The sequence below is a fragment of the Haemorhous mexicanus genome, chromosome 2 (assembly GCF_027477595.1).
Source record: "Haemorhous mexicanus isolate bHaeMex1 chromosome 2, bHaeMex1.pri, whole genome shotgun sequence".
In the NCBI taxonomy this organism is placed as follows: Eukaryota; Metazoa; Chordata; class Aves; order Passeriformes; family Fringillidae; genus Haemorhous; species Haemorhous mexicanus.
The window spans coordinates 90,281,271-90,297,851 of NC_082342.1; the positions used below are offsets into that span (position 1 = coordinate 90,281,271).

The following is a 16,581-nucleotide window of genomic DNA, read 5'->3' on the forward strand; positions in this document are numbered from 1 at the left end:
GCATTGTGTGATAAAGGACTTCATATTGTTTGCTTTGAATTGACCACCTGATCATCTGAGTGCTTCTCTGTTTTTTCTAATACACATGATAGCAAATAATCATTTAGGCAGCCTATGACTTCATATACATCCATCATCTCCCTCCTCCCTCCAGCTGCCTTCCAGACTTAAGTGTCTCAGCCAAAATCTTGTTCTTCCTACCAATTCCATTCCATAGTCCTAATCATCCCTGTAGCTCTTTCCTGTACGTTTACTGAGCTCTCAAGCTCTTTGAGATGGAAGAGAAGAGCTTCAAGGGTGTGGGTAGAACACAGATTCCTACAATACTGTACTGACCCTATTTTGTTTTATTAATTCCCTCATTGTTCTTAGCACTTGTTTACCTTTTTGACCTCTGCTAAGCACGGAGCTGGAACCTTCACAGAACTATTTGCAGTGACACTGAGATCTTCAGGGTCAGGATAATGGAAAATTTATGCACTGGTCTTGTGTGTCTTTTCATAGCTTTCTCTATGCCTATTATTTTGATATTTGGAAATAGAATGCATTAAAAAGAAAAGAGGAAATAAATTCTGTGGACTAAAATAATGCTATAGAAACTAGAGAATTTAAACTAGAACTAGGCACACTCAAAAATATCAGTGATTAAACGTGAGCAAACAGGAGTCTACAACTTGACATAGCCTCGCTTCATCCTTCTTATCTTGCTCTGAAATGCCAACAAACAGGTTTCTAGACTTGCTAATTCATTGGCATGTTTCTGAGCAGTACTAAACTTCCCATCTCTGGCTGATGTCAAAAGGAGTCAAGACTGGCTTGTCCTCATAGAAGTGGAACTGAAGAGTATTGTTCTGGTAACTGTTTATACTATGTGACATTGTCACTTCCATACTATTTGTGGAGCTTGATGCTGGGAAAAATGATTTTCTAGAGAGGTTATGAAAGATCAAGAATGCTATAATGTCATCATAATTACATGTAACTTGGGCATCAGTATTACATAAAAGCATATTGAATGCTTACTTAACATAACATTTGAATAAATCATGTTTAAAATCATGTTCACTGAAACATTTATTTCAGCTAGAGCTACATGGTTTAAGCTGCTCATACATAAACATTTTTGGCATTATTTATGAAAACTTGGCTTGCATCCACTTAATTTATATTTTAAAAAATAAGAGATAGCTATGTGAATCTCATATTTATAGCAAAAACTTCCATCGTCTGCTGCTTACTGAGGTTTCAACAGATCTACAATGGTAATTCAATAACTGTGTCTACAATATCCTGGGAGTTTTAAACACAGTTTCCCATTTTTGCATTTGACATTTTAGTCTGTACTTTCTTACTTTTCTTGATAGGCTTCTAGGTACTAAAAATAATTAGTTAGTGCCTATCACGCTATGTGACAGTGATGCCCTTGAATACCTAACGTGGATAGCAAGGGTTGAACCTCCTAGGAAAAGTGAATTTTATTGACTCATTGATGCAAGTGCCTCACTGCTTCTGAAGTTTCTGGAGGAAGAGTTTGCAAAGTGGGTCGAATAGTCCTGAGGTAGAAGCCTAAAATCAGCTGTTCTAGGGAGGAAAATTTACACTTGGGCTCTGCCTATGTAACCAATAGTTATTGCACCAGAGCCATGTAGAATGGGCTTCACTTGGCCTCTATTGTGCATGCTGGCTCAACCAGCAACTCTATTTTCTTGATTTCAAAGTGAATAAGGCTCAAACATAATGAGGTGTACATTCCCCGAGCCAGTAGAGAGGGAGTTTAGCATCACAGTTTTTTTTCTTCCTGTTTGAAAATAACTTGTGTGAGATGTATTCTGAGAATTCTTCCCAAAGAAGAAAAAGCAAGTATTTTTCTCTCAGTGGTGGCCTTCCATGTTCAGATGCTTTCAAATCTGAAGCTAAAATATCTCACTTCCTTACTGTTATCATTGTCTAACAAGCTATAAAATTAGCCTTTGTATCTATATTTTCATGCTGAATCATTTTGTTAGACACATAATGTCAAGAGTCCTTGTTAAGCATCCTGTGACTCACTAGCATTGAGGTATAAAATCATAGAATGGTTTGGGTTGGAAGGGACCTTAAAGATCATTTAGTTCCAATCCACTTGCCATGGGCAGGGACACCTTCCACTAGACCAGGTTTCTCAGAGCCCCATCCAGCCTGGCCTTGAACACTTCCAGGGATGGGGCACCCTCAACAACCTATTCTAGTATCTCACCACTGTCATAGTTTGAATTTTTTTCCTAATATTTAATTGAGACGAACTCCCTTTTAGTCAGAATCCCTTTCTGTTTGTCTGGTAACTACATCTTCTTGCAAGAAATACCTCTCCATCTTTCTTATATGTTCTCTTTAGGTACTGGAAGGTTGTGATTAGGTCATCCCAAAGCCTTCTCTTCTCCAGACTGAACAAACCCCAGTTGTCTCAGCCTTTCCTCACAGGAGAAGTCCTCCACCTCTCCAATCATCTTGGTGCCCCTCCTCTGGACTTGCTCCAACAGGTCCATCTCATTCCTGTTCCGGGGATCCCAGGGGTGGATGCAGCACTCCATGTGGGGTCTCACCTCACCCTGCTGGCCATGCTGCTTTTGATGCAGCCCAGGATACAATTTGCTTTCTGGGCTCCAAGTGCACATTGCTGGGTTATGTCCAGCCTCTCATCACCAGCACTGCTTTGTAGTGCACCCTTAATACAGAAAGGATGATCCTTGTTTAAAATTCTTCTTCCATTTGGATAAAAGACTCCAGAAAGTCCAGAAATAAACCATTAACTTAGCAGCTTTTCTGCTTCTTTGCTGCCCACTTGACATTAGCAGAGATATTCTTTATGGAACTCCAACCTAAAGACATCTTGGTCTAATAAACTTTTGTAGGGCAATATGCTCAATGTACTGAAACAGATTTTCCCTTCATTCCCATTAAATCATATGAATGGAATATATCTTAGGCAATACTACCTACCCAAAAGTTAGATGTCTTGCTAACCATGGGCTATATGTTCCTAGTTATTAGGTACTTCTGGAGGGTGATTCATTTACACTATTTTAGTCTATTTCAGCCTCTGGAGTTTCTTTCAGTCTTTGGACTTGCATTTGCTGTCCTCACTGATTATTAAAGTAGTCTATGGTAACTGGCTCAGACTTACATATTTAATCTCTGATGCTTACATCAGCAAGGAGGAATCCCAACCAGAGGCATTCTGACTCATGGTATCATCCAGAAATTCTGTGGTCTTTAAAAAAACACACAACGTTCTAAGTTTGAAGTTCAGGGAAGTCCTAACATTCCAGCATGGGTTGTTCCTAGCATGTTTTTCTCTATTATATTGAGCAGGCCTTCAAGAGAGCTGGAAAGGAAAAAAGGGGAAAAAGATAAACTACTATTTCTGTTACTTTAATAATCCTAAATGCAAAACATTAGCTCTTTCTAGCAACAAAAACTCCACCAGCAGCCATACTGAAACCATATGCCCTCCATTTGATTTACCATCAACAACTGCCTGGCTGCACACAGAGCCTCTCTGCTTAATAGTGGCTCTAGGCAAGTGCATGCATAATATTCAAAGCAGTTTTGTTCTTTTATTAAAGTTGTGATAAGGAGGCAAAGCATTTTAATGGGAATAATCAATTATATAATGATATTCATATACAACAAAGTGCTTTTAATATAAGTACTTTTAATGTGTTGCTTTTGTGACAGGGGAATTACTTCTGTAATACTTTCAGATGTATGTCTTGTTGCCAGGCAGACAGAGACACACTAGGAGACTCCTGAACTCCATTTAGTCCTCATTCACAAGAAGGCATTTTTCAATGCAGGGACCACATGATTTAACCACTCTGCTGAATAAGAGAATTTCAACATTAAGATGTGTCTACATTTTTCTGCAAGAGAAGAAAAGAATGGAGTGCATTATCAGTCTGAATAAAAGCTGATTGTGAAACTTCAACATTTAAAAGATTAAATTTGATTCTTTCCTGTTACGTTTGCCTGATGGTTTATTTTCCTGATATCCTTTTGCCATTGTAATCTCTCTACCTATAAGGAAGCTAATTCCATTCTGCCATTGGCATTTTTGATGATGGATGTCAAGTCATAAACACAGAGTGGCCACACATGATGTTTGCCCAGTTCTGAAAATTTTCACAAATCTACTAATTAAAAAAAAAACTCTATGGTATTCAAATTTGTTTTTATCTCATGAGTATGGATCTATTTAGGTAATAGGACATGGAAACCAGATGCTTATTCCATCTATGCTGTAGGTTTTCATTTAGAAGTGGTGCCCTCTTCCACCCATAGCTAATTTGCTGTTAAGTCCCATGCCAGTTGTCATGGTTACAAGTTGAGCTGTGTCTGTCTCCTAGGTGTCACTGGCTGTGTTTGGGAACATTGTCCTAAAGGATGATGAAGGCTAAGTTTGCTCCCTGACTCTCTGGACCCAGCCTCTGCAAATGCAGTGGATGTTCCAGTACCTTGCAGCAAGTTGCAATGTGCACTTCAGAAAAGAGCCCAGCCATCTCCTTGTCTCAGCATTGACCATCTACCAATATGAGATCCCTAACTATAATCAAGAGATATGTTTGGGTCAGAGTTCAGGATTCAGATTCTACTTCTCTTCTATCCCTCCCCTTCTCTCTCTTTTGCTGAGCTCAAGAAATTACCCAGTGGGGGTCACGGAGAAACAGAGAGCTAAGAAGTGTGGAGAATAAATGAAACTGTACTTGAGAATATCCATCAAAGCTCAACAGAGCAGCCCAGGTGTGGTTGCAGGCATCCAATACTATGATCTTTAAATCCAGAGCAATGTGGTTTGTGAATCTTGATGCTAGAGCAATCAAAATAACATAAGATATTTTGCAATTTGGAGTGGGATTAATCTGAAGATTAGGCGTAGGTGTCTACACAAGACCTGGGTGTTCCCATTATGTCAACAGAGATCTAGTCAACTCAGTTAATGTAGCCTTTGCATAGAAGGCTGGGGATCCTTCTCTTGGGTGGAATCTGACCTGAGAGTTTCAGCCCAGTTCTTCCCACACACAAGCATTCTGAGCCATTGGAATTCTCCAAGATGTCCCCCTGGAACTCCAATTAACTTTCCAGTAGAGTGTGGGTGTCATATAGGTCCTGTGGGGTAACTAGCAACTCTCTGCAGTGTCTCAGGTACCTCAGGGCACCTAAATGGACCAAATGTTGGCAGCCAATTTGAGGCCAGCCTAGCAGCACCCACTGTGTTTTACACAGCTGGCTATTTCAGGGAGATCCAGGAAATGAGAGAGACCCCACATCTCCTTACGCAATGCACAAGAGAGTTGAGCATGCTGAAAACTCAGCTGTTAATATCCTTTAACCAGTGCATATTTAATGTAAAAGGCATAACCACTCCAGGAACAGGGACCAAACTTTCCCATGCAAGTGGAGCTTAATGCATCCAAACTCAGGATCATTTACCCCATGCTTTCAGTTGCTTCTCTTGAACTTTTCTAAGCAGACAGGTAAAGTAATGCTCAGAGACATAAATCAGATTGTAAGATACAAATCAATACTTATTATGGAGTGCCTCTTAGATTCATCACGCCTTCTCAGAAACTACTTAGCTAAAACTTATATTTTATTGCTGATTCCAGCAAAGCCGACACATTTCAGACAACATTTCTTGCTCTCCCTCAAATCACTAGGACTATTTCAGAAGAGTATTTTTTTTCCCCACATGTTCAGGAACAGTCCAACAAAAAAAGTTCAAGAAAAAAACCCCTCTTTTTTATAGTTAAAGAATGCAAAATGTGTTTTGCAAAGTAATGTGGATTTCAATTGAAAAAAGCTCCAAAATATAGACTCCAGCTTTGCATTTTCAATATGTTTTTTTTTATATGAACCTCAATGTTTAATCATACCTAAAAGTATTCAAAATATCAGTGTTAAATTATTTACTCACATTGAGTGCACTGCATTAGATTTCAATGTGTTTGTTTAGTTTCATTTATCAAAAAAATAATGAAATAACTGAATTGGATAATGTTCATCTGGATCAATTGGAAAGCGTTGCTGAGAATTATTCACGTAGCTCTATCAAAAACATATCTTTTCATTGTGTTTTTCACAAAAGCAGTTACTATTTTTTTCTTTTTTCATTTCTTGGCAACAGAGTCATGGATCTATAATTAAAACCCACTTAGGCAATTTCCAAAGGATTATTACAATCTTGTCATGTGAGGGGTTGAACAAGTCAATTTATAGGGGTTATTTTTTCCCATTTCTAAATTCTACAATGATGGTCTGAAAACATTTAGAGCCATAAACAAAGGGGTTTTTTGGCAATGGACACAAGGCCTGCAACTAATATGCTCTTTTTCTCTCTTTTTAGGAATGCGGTTGAAGAAAACAAAAAATTGTATGCAATTTATGACACAAGGTGAGTTACTAAAAGTACTTTAAGCATGTGATTATTATCTGTAATAGAATGTAAATCCTTCAAAATGTTAAAAATTTATTATAAACATTTTATTCCAGAGCCACGAAGTAATCTTTAAGGCAAAATGAAAAATATTTTAACCCATCACACACAATTCTAAATATACCTAATAATGACTTCCCCTAAAATATAGTGACTTCCCCCTCTGAGTACACTGCATATGACAAAGAAATACCATTACACAACCAGCTTAATTTACATGTTATTTCCCAGATGGAATATGGCCCACGATCCTGATCTGTGTATTATGAGCTTAACTGTGTCTGCTTCTGATGCCAGTGCTTGGGGAACGAGAGCGAAGGGCTAGCTGGCACAGCCTGGGGAAAAGAGGATGCCTTTAGAGAGACCAGCAGAGAGCTGTGCCCTGGCAGTGGAAGGCTGCGGATGCAGCCCCTGCATAAGCACACCTCCTCATTCTGAAGCCTTTCCTTTCCCATCATCCTTCATGGACTGGTTCCTGTTAAGGGCACTCCTTAGAGTAAGGAAAAAAGGATTTGTGTCCTTCTCAAAGGATAAGAGCAAGACACACATCAGATTTTCACTTTATTCTACCCATAGCTTTTTCTTTGTTACCCTGGATTTTCACTTCCTCAGTTGTGTCTTGAAACTGAAAAAAAATTCACTTCTTTCTCATTGCTTATCCTGTTTTATGTGGAAGTGTTTGCACTTCCCTCCCCTTGATCTTTTTTTTCCTTGTCTTTCCTCTTTTCCTCTGTTGAAATTCAAAGGGACATTTGGCTGAAAATGCCAGGAACCAACATCTTGGTGTTTTAGCTAGTCCTAATACAGATGCATCAGTTAGGATTCTGGCTTGATCTTCCTTTAAATATACATAATATTAAATATAAGCAATTCAAACAACTCATGCTTGTCTTCTTCACTCTGTATAATCTCCTGCAAAAGGCGACTGGGATCTTAACTTGGAATTCTGGCTGCTGTTAGTAAAAATTGCATAACCAATAATTAACATAAATAAGGTTCATAAAGGCATTGATAAATATGAGAACATAAATATATGGACTATATCCTTCTGATATAGCCTTATGGAAAAAAGGTAACTGCTGCATACTGTTTTGTTAAGAATAATGGCCTCCTGACAAAGGGATTTAGATGAATCCACTTGAGTTGAAACTTAACACAGAAGTCCTATATAAAATAGCACTTCCTCAACTGCAGTAACAGTAAAAAAAATCTAAAATGTCATAACTCAATTACTTATCTGTTTTTCTCAAAAGACTCTGTTTTTATCCAGAGACTTAAAAGAATTGTGTTTCTAATATACCATAGGCTTCTCTAATGTATTTGTGTTATTTCAGTGCATAATCATTAATCTTTATGATGAAAAAATGTGAGCTATAAAGAGCCATGATTATTTCTTCCTCTGCCAAAGTGTCAATGGATTTTTATTTTGACGTGTCTGACTCACTATGTGCATAATCCAGAGGTTTTGCCGCATAAGGAATGGAATGTTGCAGGAACACTCTTTTAAATTCATTCAGACAATTCAAATTTTTGTTCTATGTTTTTTCACTATGAAGAAAAAATGCCCATCTGAAATTTAAACAGCTGCTCAAGACAATTTGGGTCAAGCCTCTTATTAAAGGCAAATTTTCCCCATTACTTCTATGAATTAATAACTTATTCTTTATGTGGCCTGCTGAAACATTCAGATCTCCACCACATCAGAACTGTTGACATAACACCATTAATATTTCTGTATAATTAAATGTAAACCAGCAAATTATGCAACCAAAGCAAATGCATTCATGCAATGCTGCTTTCAATCTGTCTGACAGAAGTGGGGACAATGAGTATAAACTCACTGTCAGTTAAATGAACTGTTGAATATTACCCAACAGCAAATATTACACACCATTTTTGATAAATAGATAAATAGGCATAATCTTGTTCTCCTCACATAGTATGTCAAATAATCACTGCTCTTTATCTGAATGGGCAAAACACAGTGTAAAAACTGCCAAAGTGCAGAGTATTCCCTAAGCCCTAATGCTTCCCAGCATCTGCCTGTCACTCTAAAGCTCTGCTTCTGCTGAGATACTGTAGGGCAGAAAATAAGAAAGTTGAGCTTTCTGAAGGAAATACTAATTTTCTGATGTATATTTTTGTATATTTGTATCATTTTGATAAAAATGATCCTCAATTTTTGATTTCATAAAGTGAAAAAGAAGTCAGGTTAAGCCTAAAAAAAAAAAAAAAAAAAAAGAGCTGAAATTTTTCTTGTGTACTTTTTCTCAGCCAGTTTTATTAATTACACCTTCTCAGCAGGTTAAACCAGCAGGCTATTAAAATTGCTGCAAGGCAACATAGGTAAGCAGCAGCATGGGTCTCAGCCTAGTAAGATTAATGTCCTTTGTTCCTCAGAAGACAGCATTTCAGCCATAACAGCATTCTTCCCACTTACTTTTAGTTTCAGTCTCTCTCTCTCTTTTGTATCTCTGAACACTTTGTGATTGCAGTTTGCTTCAGGATAAGACTGGATCTTTGTCAAAATCAGTTAAATGACAGACAAGCCAGAAAGGAAAATGAAAAAGAAAATGTTTGATAAGTGATTCTGACCTCAGTCTCTAAGTGGAGTTAAGTTCATTTTGTCAGGTGAACCCCTAGCACCGCTTTCCAGTGCATGAGTTCAGTGATGTATTGCACGGTGTGATCAAATCCTTCTTTCCTGATTCCCAAGCCAGGCTTTCTCCTGCATCTGGTGACTGATAGTGGTAGTACTGCAAATCCATCAGTTGTGAGCAGACCTCTCCTCTTCTCTAGCCTTCCTGTCATTGCCTCCTCTGCTGTGTCTCCATTAGTACTGACAATGATGAAGGAAACTGGAATTTGTTCCAAAATTTTGAGTCGCTTCTCATTCCAATCCCACTGCCTTCAACCATTTCTGTCCTTTGACAAGGGCTGAGTGTGCTCTGTTCCAGCTCCCTCTGAAATGAGATGATGGATGCAACTACATAGCATTTTACTGCAGACCAGGACTGTGCTTGCAAAGCGAATCACTTGATCATTCCCACTTACTGTGCTTTGTTTCACATCTCAGAGCAGTCTCAGAGTACATGAACATGACTCCTTTCAAACTCCTTTCGTAAGTAGAAAAATGCACCCCAGCAGCACATTGCTCTAACTGCTAATGAGCATTTAGTCTAGTAGTCCAGACTTCCCCACTTTTCCTAATGGGGTAAAAAAAAAACAAAACAACCAAACACAACAAATGTGTATGGCATGGACGTCAGATGCTCAGCAATGAGTTTTGCTCTAGAGACCAGCCTCTGTACCCTCTGCTAACCCAGACTTAGTTGATGAATCCATTATAATCCAACTTCCCCCAAGGACTTCTTTCATGTGTAGGCTTAGCAGTTGTATTCTTCAACACTTATTTGCATTGGAGCAAGGACAGTCCTTTTTCTCCTTCACACATAATGCTCACCTTTGCAGTTTAGGCTTAACCATTGTTGAGGTGGCCTTTACAATATTGGCAATGCTGAGGAAGTAAAGAACAAATGCTGTGCTTACCTCATTGACAAAAATATGATCAGGAGCATAGATCTTAACTGTCCAGTGGCTCAGAGGCTGGAACATTCACCAAAGTTGTATAAAATATGATGAATTTTAGTCCCTGATCTACAATGTTCAAAGTCTCATATGTTTACAGGGATAGTTTTACTGGGACAGTAAGACTGTACATTGAAAAAAGAGCAAGGAGCGAGAATGAACAATGATGAAGGCACCTAAAGGCAGGAGAGAATTGGGTTCTGTTCCTTATACCACTGAACATTGATTTATTTTGCCCAGTAATTAATTCATGAATCGCTGGATTATTTATGAAATAACAGTACTTCCCAGGCAACAGCCAAACCACTAGGCCACAGAGTAATGTTAATTCCTTCCCTCTCCCCTACTCAACTATTTGCTGAAAAGTGGAACATTTCAAAAAACAAAAGTTTACCTGGACATTTCAAAAAACAAAAGTTTACCCTGAGATCCTGGAGTCTGGGCTTTTCTCAGAAGATACATCCTTGGGGTTTTGTTGGATGGACAACCTACAGGTTGTGACTGGATGCTTTGTTTTGCTTTAGTGAATAAAAGTACCCAGACTCCTTCCAGCCGTGCCTTGAAATAACCTGCTTGCCTTTTGAAAGGAGATGTTTGGGAGCCTAGTTCCAGAAGCAAATTCAGGATGTTGAATTCTGAGGCAGGACAAGCAATCTATTTCTGTGCCCATTTTTTCCTTATTGGCCATATAAAATAGCTTCCCAAAAGCCTGGGCTTCCACTATTTCTTTTAATACTGTGCCTGGTGCAGGTCTTTGCTGGGTCTCACCTCCAGTCCATTGCCACAGAGGCTTATTTATGAGCCTTTCCTGCAAACAAAACCCACAGTGCTAAACTACAAGTGCCATGTCACAGAGAAGTCAAGATGATTTTTACCTTTCATGAAATTCATTGATTGTTTATAGCTTTTAGCATCTTTCAGTTACTGCTAAGCCTAATTGAACCCAGAGTCCCAAGGAACAAAAGCTCCATAACCCACTAAATACTTCCATGTTCCATCAGCTCCAGCCTAGATTATCTTTATGCTGTTACCTAGTAAATGGTTGCTTTGTCAGATCAAGAAGACAAATACTTAAATGAAGTGTGATGAAATACGGCAGACTCTACAGCACTGTTGATTCATTCCTACCTCAGATGTATTTCCAAAGTACCAGGAGAGCACATTAATCAGAAATAGTGCTCTATAACTTTTTTTATTTCTGTTATAAAACTGACAATCTATTTAAGAAAAGTTATTAGTGTTTAAATGTGCTTTTAAACCACGTTAAACTCTTTAATATTTTCTTTGGTGTTAATATTTTCTTTCAGAATTTAGGGGGACAGAATTGAATTAGTACCCTTTCCTACATTGGCTTGCTCCAAAGTCTTTGAAAGAACTAGTCTTCAATACTGCCCATCTATAGCATTAAAAAAACCATCAGGACCCAGGGCCTTTAAATTACTTACAAAGTTACTTATTATTTGACTTTTCATTTTTGAGCCCTTGAGTCATGTATGCTTCATGCCACAATTTTCAAGCTTTCATCATAAGTCTAATAAGGTTTTTAAATAAATGCTAAGATTTTCACTTTATAATCACAGTAATTATGGCACTATTAAAAATCCAAATATTAACATGAAATCACAAGATTTGGCAACACTCAGTTTCTCTTACTCTTATATTTTCCTGCATTGCCTATAGAGCTCGATATTGTTTTTAAAACTGATCCAGCTCCTTCTTTTGTTTGGATCTCTATTATTAACTGTAACAGCAACAAGGTCAGGACAATGGATTGCACTTGTCTTTCTTTTCAATAATTTGCTGAGGAGAGGAAAAGCCGTCCATGTTTTCTCACCTGTACCTGCATTACTCAATGTCCATCCTTTTCACAGCAGTTTCTATGAGGGAAGAGAATGTGTGGAAGGAAAAAGAGGTGTTAAGAGAAAAAGTGCAAAAGAAAGAAAAAGCTTTTATCTCCTGGCTACTGAAATGTTGTGCTTTGTCATGGACCAGTGGCCATTGATTGCAATGTAACCAGAATCAGAAGCTGGCCAAGGGCATGTCTGTACTTTCATAGAGCATGGTGAGGAGCTGGTGGGATGGTGAGGAGCTGCCTCTGAAACCAAAGCCAATATCCCTAAGTCAACATTCTTCTGTTTCCATGCCAATAAGTCCTCATGAATGTACTAATTAGCATGGAAGAAGATTAAAAATAATAGCAGCTGCGCTGTCTTCCCCCAACCAATGTTTTATACAAAGTTGAGAGCATCCAGAAGCTCACAGGAGACAACTCTCACCCTACATTTCTGGTACCAGTGCCACTTCCCTTCATTACTGTCCCGTATGACAAGCCTGGCTACGCTCGTTTTGAACCCAGCAGAGCTTCTGCCTGGCAAAGCAAGTCCATCTCGGTCAGTGCAGCTGGCACCCCCGCAGGCACGGCTGAAGGGAGCCTCAGGCCCGGCATGCACACCACCTCCCTGGCCGTGGCAGAGACAGCTTCAGGCCCTTGCAAGTCAAGGCAGGGCTCCCAGGCCAGCTCCTTCTCCCGCCCCAGCGGCTCACCCCGGGCATCCCTCCCAGGATGCGCGACTGGGCAGGCGGGCACAGTCCCCCAAAACAGAGCGGCAGGCCGAGGGGCAGGGGCGGACAGAGGCACGGCGTCGGGCAGCCCCTGCTCACCCGGCTCCAGGGTGGACCCTGCGGGCTGCCCTAGTCCCGCTGTCCCGCTCCTACCCCGGGGAGAAGGAGCCGGCTGCGGGGAGACCCCGCGGGGGCTGCCGGTGACCATCGCCGACTCCGGGCGGGTACCGCCGGGCCGGTGCCGTGCAGAGGTCGGGCGTGCCCCGAGGCGGTGCCCGGGGAGCCACCGCCCCTCGCTGCCGGTCCCGGCCCCTCCAGCCCCGCTACCCCGCCGCCCCACCTCGGGCTCTCCGCCCGGAGGGACGCCGGCGCCCTCCCTTCGTCCCCTCCCCTCCTTGCTGGCGGGAAGGCGGCAGGGCGGGCGGCGGCGGGCGGAGGGGAGGCGGCTGGCCGGGCTCCGGCGGAGGGCAGCTTCCTCCGGGGCTCGGCGGCGTCGGGCCGCGGGGCGAGCGCAGCCGGGTGCGCGGGCGGCTCCCGCGGGCCGGGTGGTGGTGCTGGGGCAGGGGGTGGGGGATTTTTTTTTGGGGGGGGGGAGGGCGAGGTGGGGGGAGAACGGGGACTGTCGCCTCCGCCTCCTCTTCAGCAGCAGCCGGAGCAGCCGGATCGCGGCGGCGGCTGCTGCTGCTGCGCGAAGGGAACGTGGAGCGGAGGGATGTGGGGCTTTGGGGGAGGCAGGATCTTCGGGATCTTCTCTGCTCCCGTACTGGTGGCCGTGGTCTGCTGCGCCCAGAGGTAGGAACCAGCGTGCCCCGGCGGCGGCGCGGGATGCGTTTCTCCAGGGGAACAAGCTGATGCGCTCCCCCCGCCCTCCCCCTCCCGCCCCGCTCCCGCCGTCGCCCCTGGCCCCCCGCACCCCGGCTTCTGCCTCTCCCGCCCGACACTCTCTTTCTCCCGACAGTGTGAACGATCCCGGCAACATGTCCTTCGTGAAAGAAACTGTGGATAAATTGTTGAAGGGCTACGACATCCGCCTCCGGCCGGATTTCGGAGGTGAGTCGCCCTGCCCGGGCTTGCCGCCCGGCGATCTCCCCCTCCCCCGCAGCTGTCCCCGGTGCTGCCGTCGCTCCCGCACGGCGGGTCCGGCCACCCCGCCCGCACTGCCGCGGCACCTCTCGCCGGCGGCTGAAGGTCTGCTCTGCTTGCAGGTCCTCCCGTCTGCGTGGGGATGAACATCGACATCGCCAGCATCGACATGGTTTCCGAAGTCAACATGGTGAGTAGCGGGCGAGCCCGGCCGGCGCCGGGGCTGTCGCCCGGGTCACGGCCGCCCGTTTCCCGTCCCTCGTTTCTCACGAAGTCGCTGCTGTCTCGGCGGGCGGCGGCGGGGCGGCGCGGCGCTCCGAGCGCTGCCCTCTTCGCTTGAAAACTTTATTTCCCTGGAGACGCGCTTTCCTCCTTCCCCCCTTTTCCACTCTCACTGCCGGCGGCGTCTCCGCGAGTGTGCCGGGCCGCCGGTTTGCACCAACCCGCCTTCTCCTCCTGCCGTACCCCCGGGCGGCCGGAGCTCGCTGGACTCCGCCGGGCCGGCGGCACCTGCCGCGGCCTCGCAGCCGGCGGGATGCGGGGCGGGATGCGGGGCGGGCTGGTGGCGGCCGGCGGGCTGGACGGTGGAGGGCCGCGGCTGTCGACATCTCCCCGCTTCTTGCGCGGTTCAGGGCGAAAAAACCGAAGAGCCCAGCTTGTCTGTGGGTAAACTCTGATACGTGCGAGTGCTTTAAGGCTTGTTGAGCACCCAGTGCCGGCGCGGTTGTGAATGGACTTGGGAGGAATAGTAGTCTAGTCTTGTCTCGGGAAGTGATGCTGTGTGGGGCTGTCGTGATCACCGATGGACAGGGAGGTGTCTAGTACTTTTCTGCGTTTTGATCCTCTCGTCTGTATACCTTGATGATTCAATGCTAGAAGCTACAATTTCTGTTTCTTGTCCTAATTCTAAATCTGAGGTGGATTTTTCATGTTCCTCAGCAAGTTACTCCTTCTCTCTGTGTCTCAGTTTTTTTTCCCTTGTATTCCTTTTGCAAACCTCGTGCAGAAGGACCAGTCACTCTGCAATGCTGTAGTTACATTTATGGCATTAAAAATAATATGTATACATTTGGAAACTGAGCTCTCTTGTAGTACATATGACGCTAACGCAGCACTACCTCTCCTTCAATGCACTGTTGCAGTGTTGCATGCTGGCATATCTTGGCGTGATACATGTTCCCTCTGTTGTCATTAATCCTGCCGCTGCTTTCACCCCCTCTACTTGAAATTCTGAGAGAGAAACTTTTGCTCTACTTCTCATCTTCTGAAAATGTTTTTGACAGAGATACAGTTACCTGTTGGCCGTTAAGTGTCTCCAATGGCAGCCTTTCTACTCATTCAGGAGGGAAAAAAATGAGATAGTTCTTACTTTACAAGAGTTTGTCTTAGGCTTCATGCAGATTCAGGCAACTGCAGAGAGACTTCATGTATTTGACAGGCTTTTCTGTACCTTTAGGATTTCTTCTCAAGTGAAAAAAATGGGAGCTGAATGAAAGCTTCTCTCTGAAGTGTAATTGAAAAATCTGACTTCACTATCCCCACTGCCACCTTCCCCACCTCTGGATATGTTCCAGTCTTAGGGAAGCATTACATGACTCATTAAATTAATATATAACACTGTGTATGTGAAGTGCCAGAGAGGAAATAAATAACAGAGAATGGCATACCGAGATTGGAAAGAAAATGAGGGGATGTATGCTGCTTTTTGTGCTTTTTCTTTCTTTTTCCCTAGCTGCAGGAAAGCCTGTTAGGTTTAAATAACAGCTTGTCCAACCCACTCTAGCAAGGGAATAAGGAAAAGTAAGTAATTACACTGCTTCTTATGCTAGGCTGGGTAATCAGATCCTCAGTGATACAGGAGCTCCTCAAGAAGATGGTCAGTTTGTCCCCAAATTGTGTGTCAGTGTACCAAGTGCTTAAGTTTCTAGCTGCCCCAGGAGTCAGTGCCCACTCTTGCCCATTAGTTGCCAGAGCAGCTATAGAGAAGTGGCAGCTTTTTTTCTGTGCCCTCTCATGGAGCAATGCAAAATCTGAAAAACATCAATACAGATCTTGCAATAGAAAGAAATTATGTGTTTCTGAAGCAAGTTGCTAGAGTTCCTTTACTATAAAAACTGTAGTAGTTTACTTCAGGAAAAATGAGCAGGAAGGGCTTCTGATTGATGAACACCTTACTACAACCAGAGCTTCAGCTAAGCTTGTCTCACCTGCCAGGAAAAGAAGTCATCTTTGACTAGGCACAGCTATGTTCACGTACTACCTGAGTTGGTTACTTCACTTGTTTAAAGTAACTTTTTACTGGTCTGCAAGAATTCTTGAGTATCTATCAATGAACAGCGAATAAGAATGAAGAGAAGGAGCTTTTCAAGATTACTCAAGTATTTATTCCAAGTAGTAATTTGGGCAGGAAAAAAAAGGCCTAGTTAGTTTGAAGAACTGAGGCATAGCTGTTTAACTTCATTCTGGTTGCCAACTAAACTTTTAAACTTTGGCATATTCTTTCATTTAATTCCAAACAGATATTGTGACTGTTGACCTTTAGCCTCATCAACTATTGAAATGTGTTACAAGAATTTCTCTGTGTGAACTGTGGTAGTGTGGACATTAATTCCTTTGATTTAAATCTAGACACTGGTGTAACCTTTTATAAATAAGCTTGTTAAAATTCATCTCTGTATTAAAAATAAAATAACCAGAGATTTACCATTCTTCAATTTTATGGACATAAATAAAATGTTATTACAGCAAGTTTTATTATGCTACTTTCTAGGCAGCCTGTAATAATGCTTTCAGTGACATGATGACAGTTCTTTGTAACAGGAATTACAGCTTGTATCATGCTTTTTTCTATTCATAATCAAACTGTAGGTTTATAT

General features: G+C 42.5%; 1 protein-coding gene across 1 annotated transcript in view; it reads left to right on the forward strand.

Annotated features, from left to right (window-relative positions):
• The first annotated feature begins 13,237 nt into the window (after nucleotides 1–13,237).
• Nucleotides 13,238–16,581, forward strand: part of GABRB3 (gamma-aminobutyric acid type A receptor subunit beta3) — a 112,353-nt gene continuing 109,009 nt past the window's right edge. The window contains exons 1-3 of the mRNA XM_059839446.1: nucleotides 13,238–13,414; nucleotides 13,581–13,672; nucleotides 13,828–13,895. Coding sequence (XP_059695429.1) covers nucleotides 13,335–13,414; nucleotides 13,581–13,672; nucleotides 13,828–13,895 — 240 coding nt within the window. The 5' untranslated portion in view covers nucleotides 13,238–13,334. The remainder of the gene's footprint in view (nucleotides 13,415–13,580; nucleotides 13,673–13,827; nucleotides 13,896–16,581) is intronic.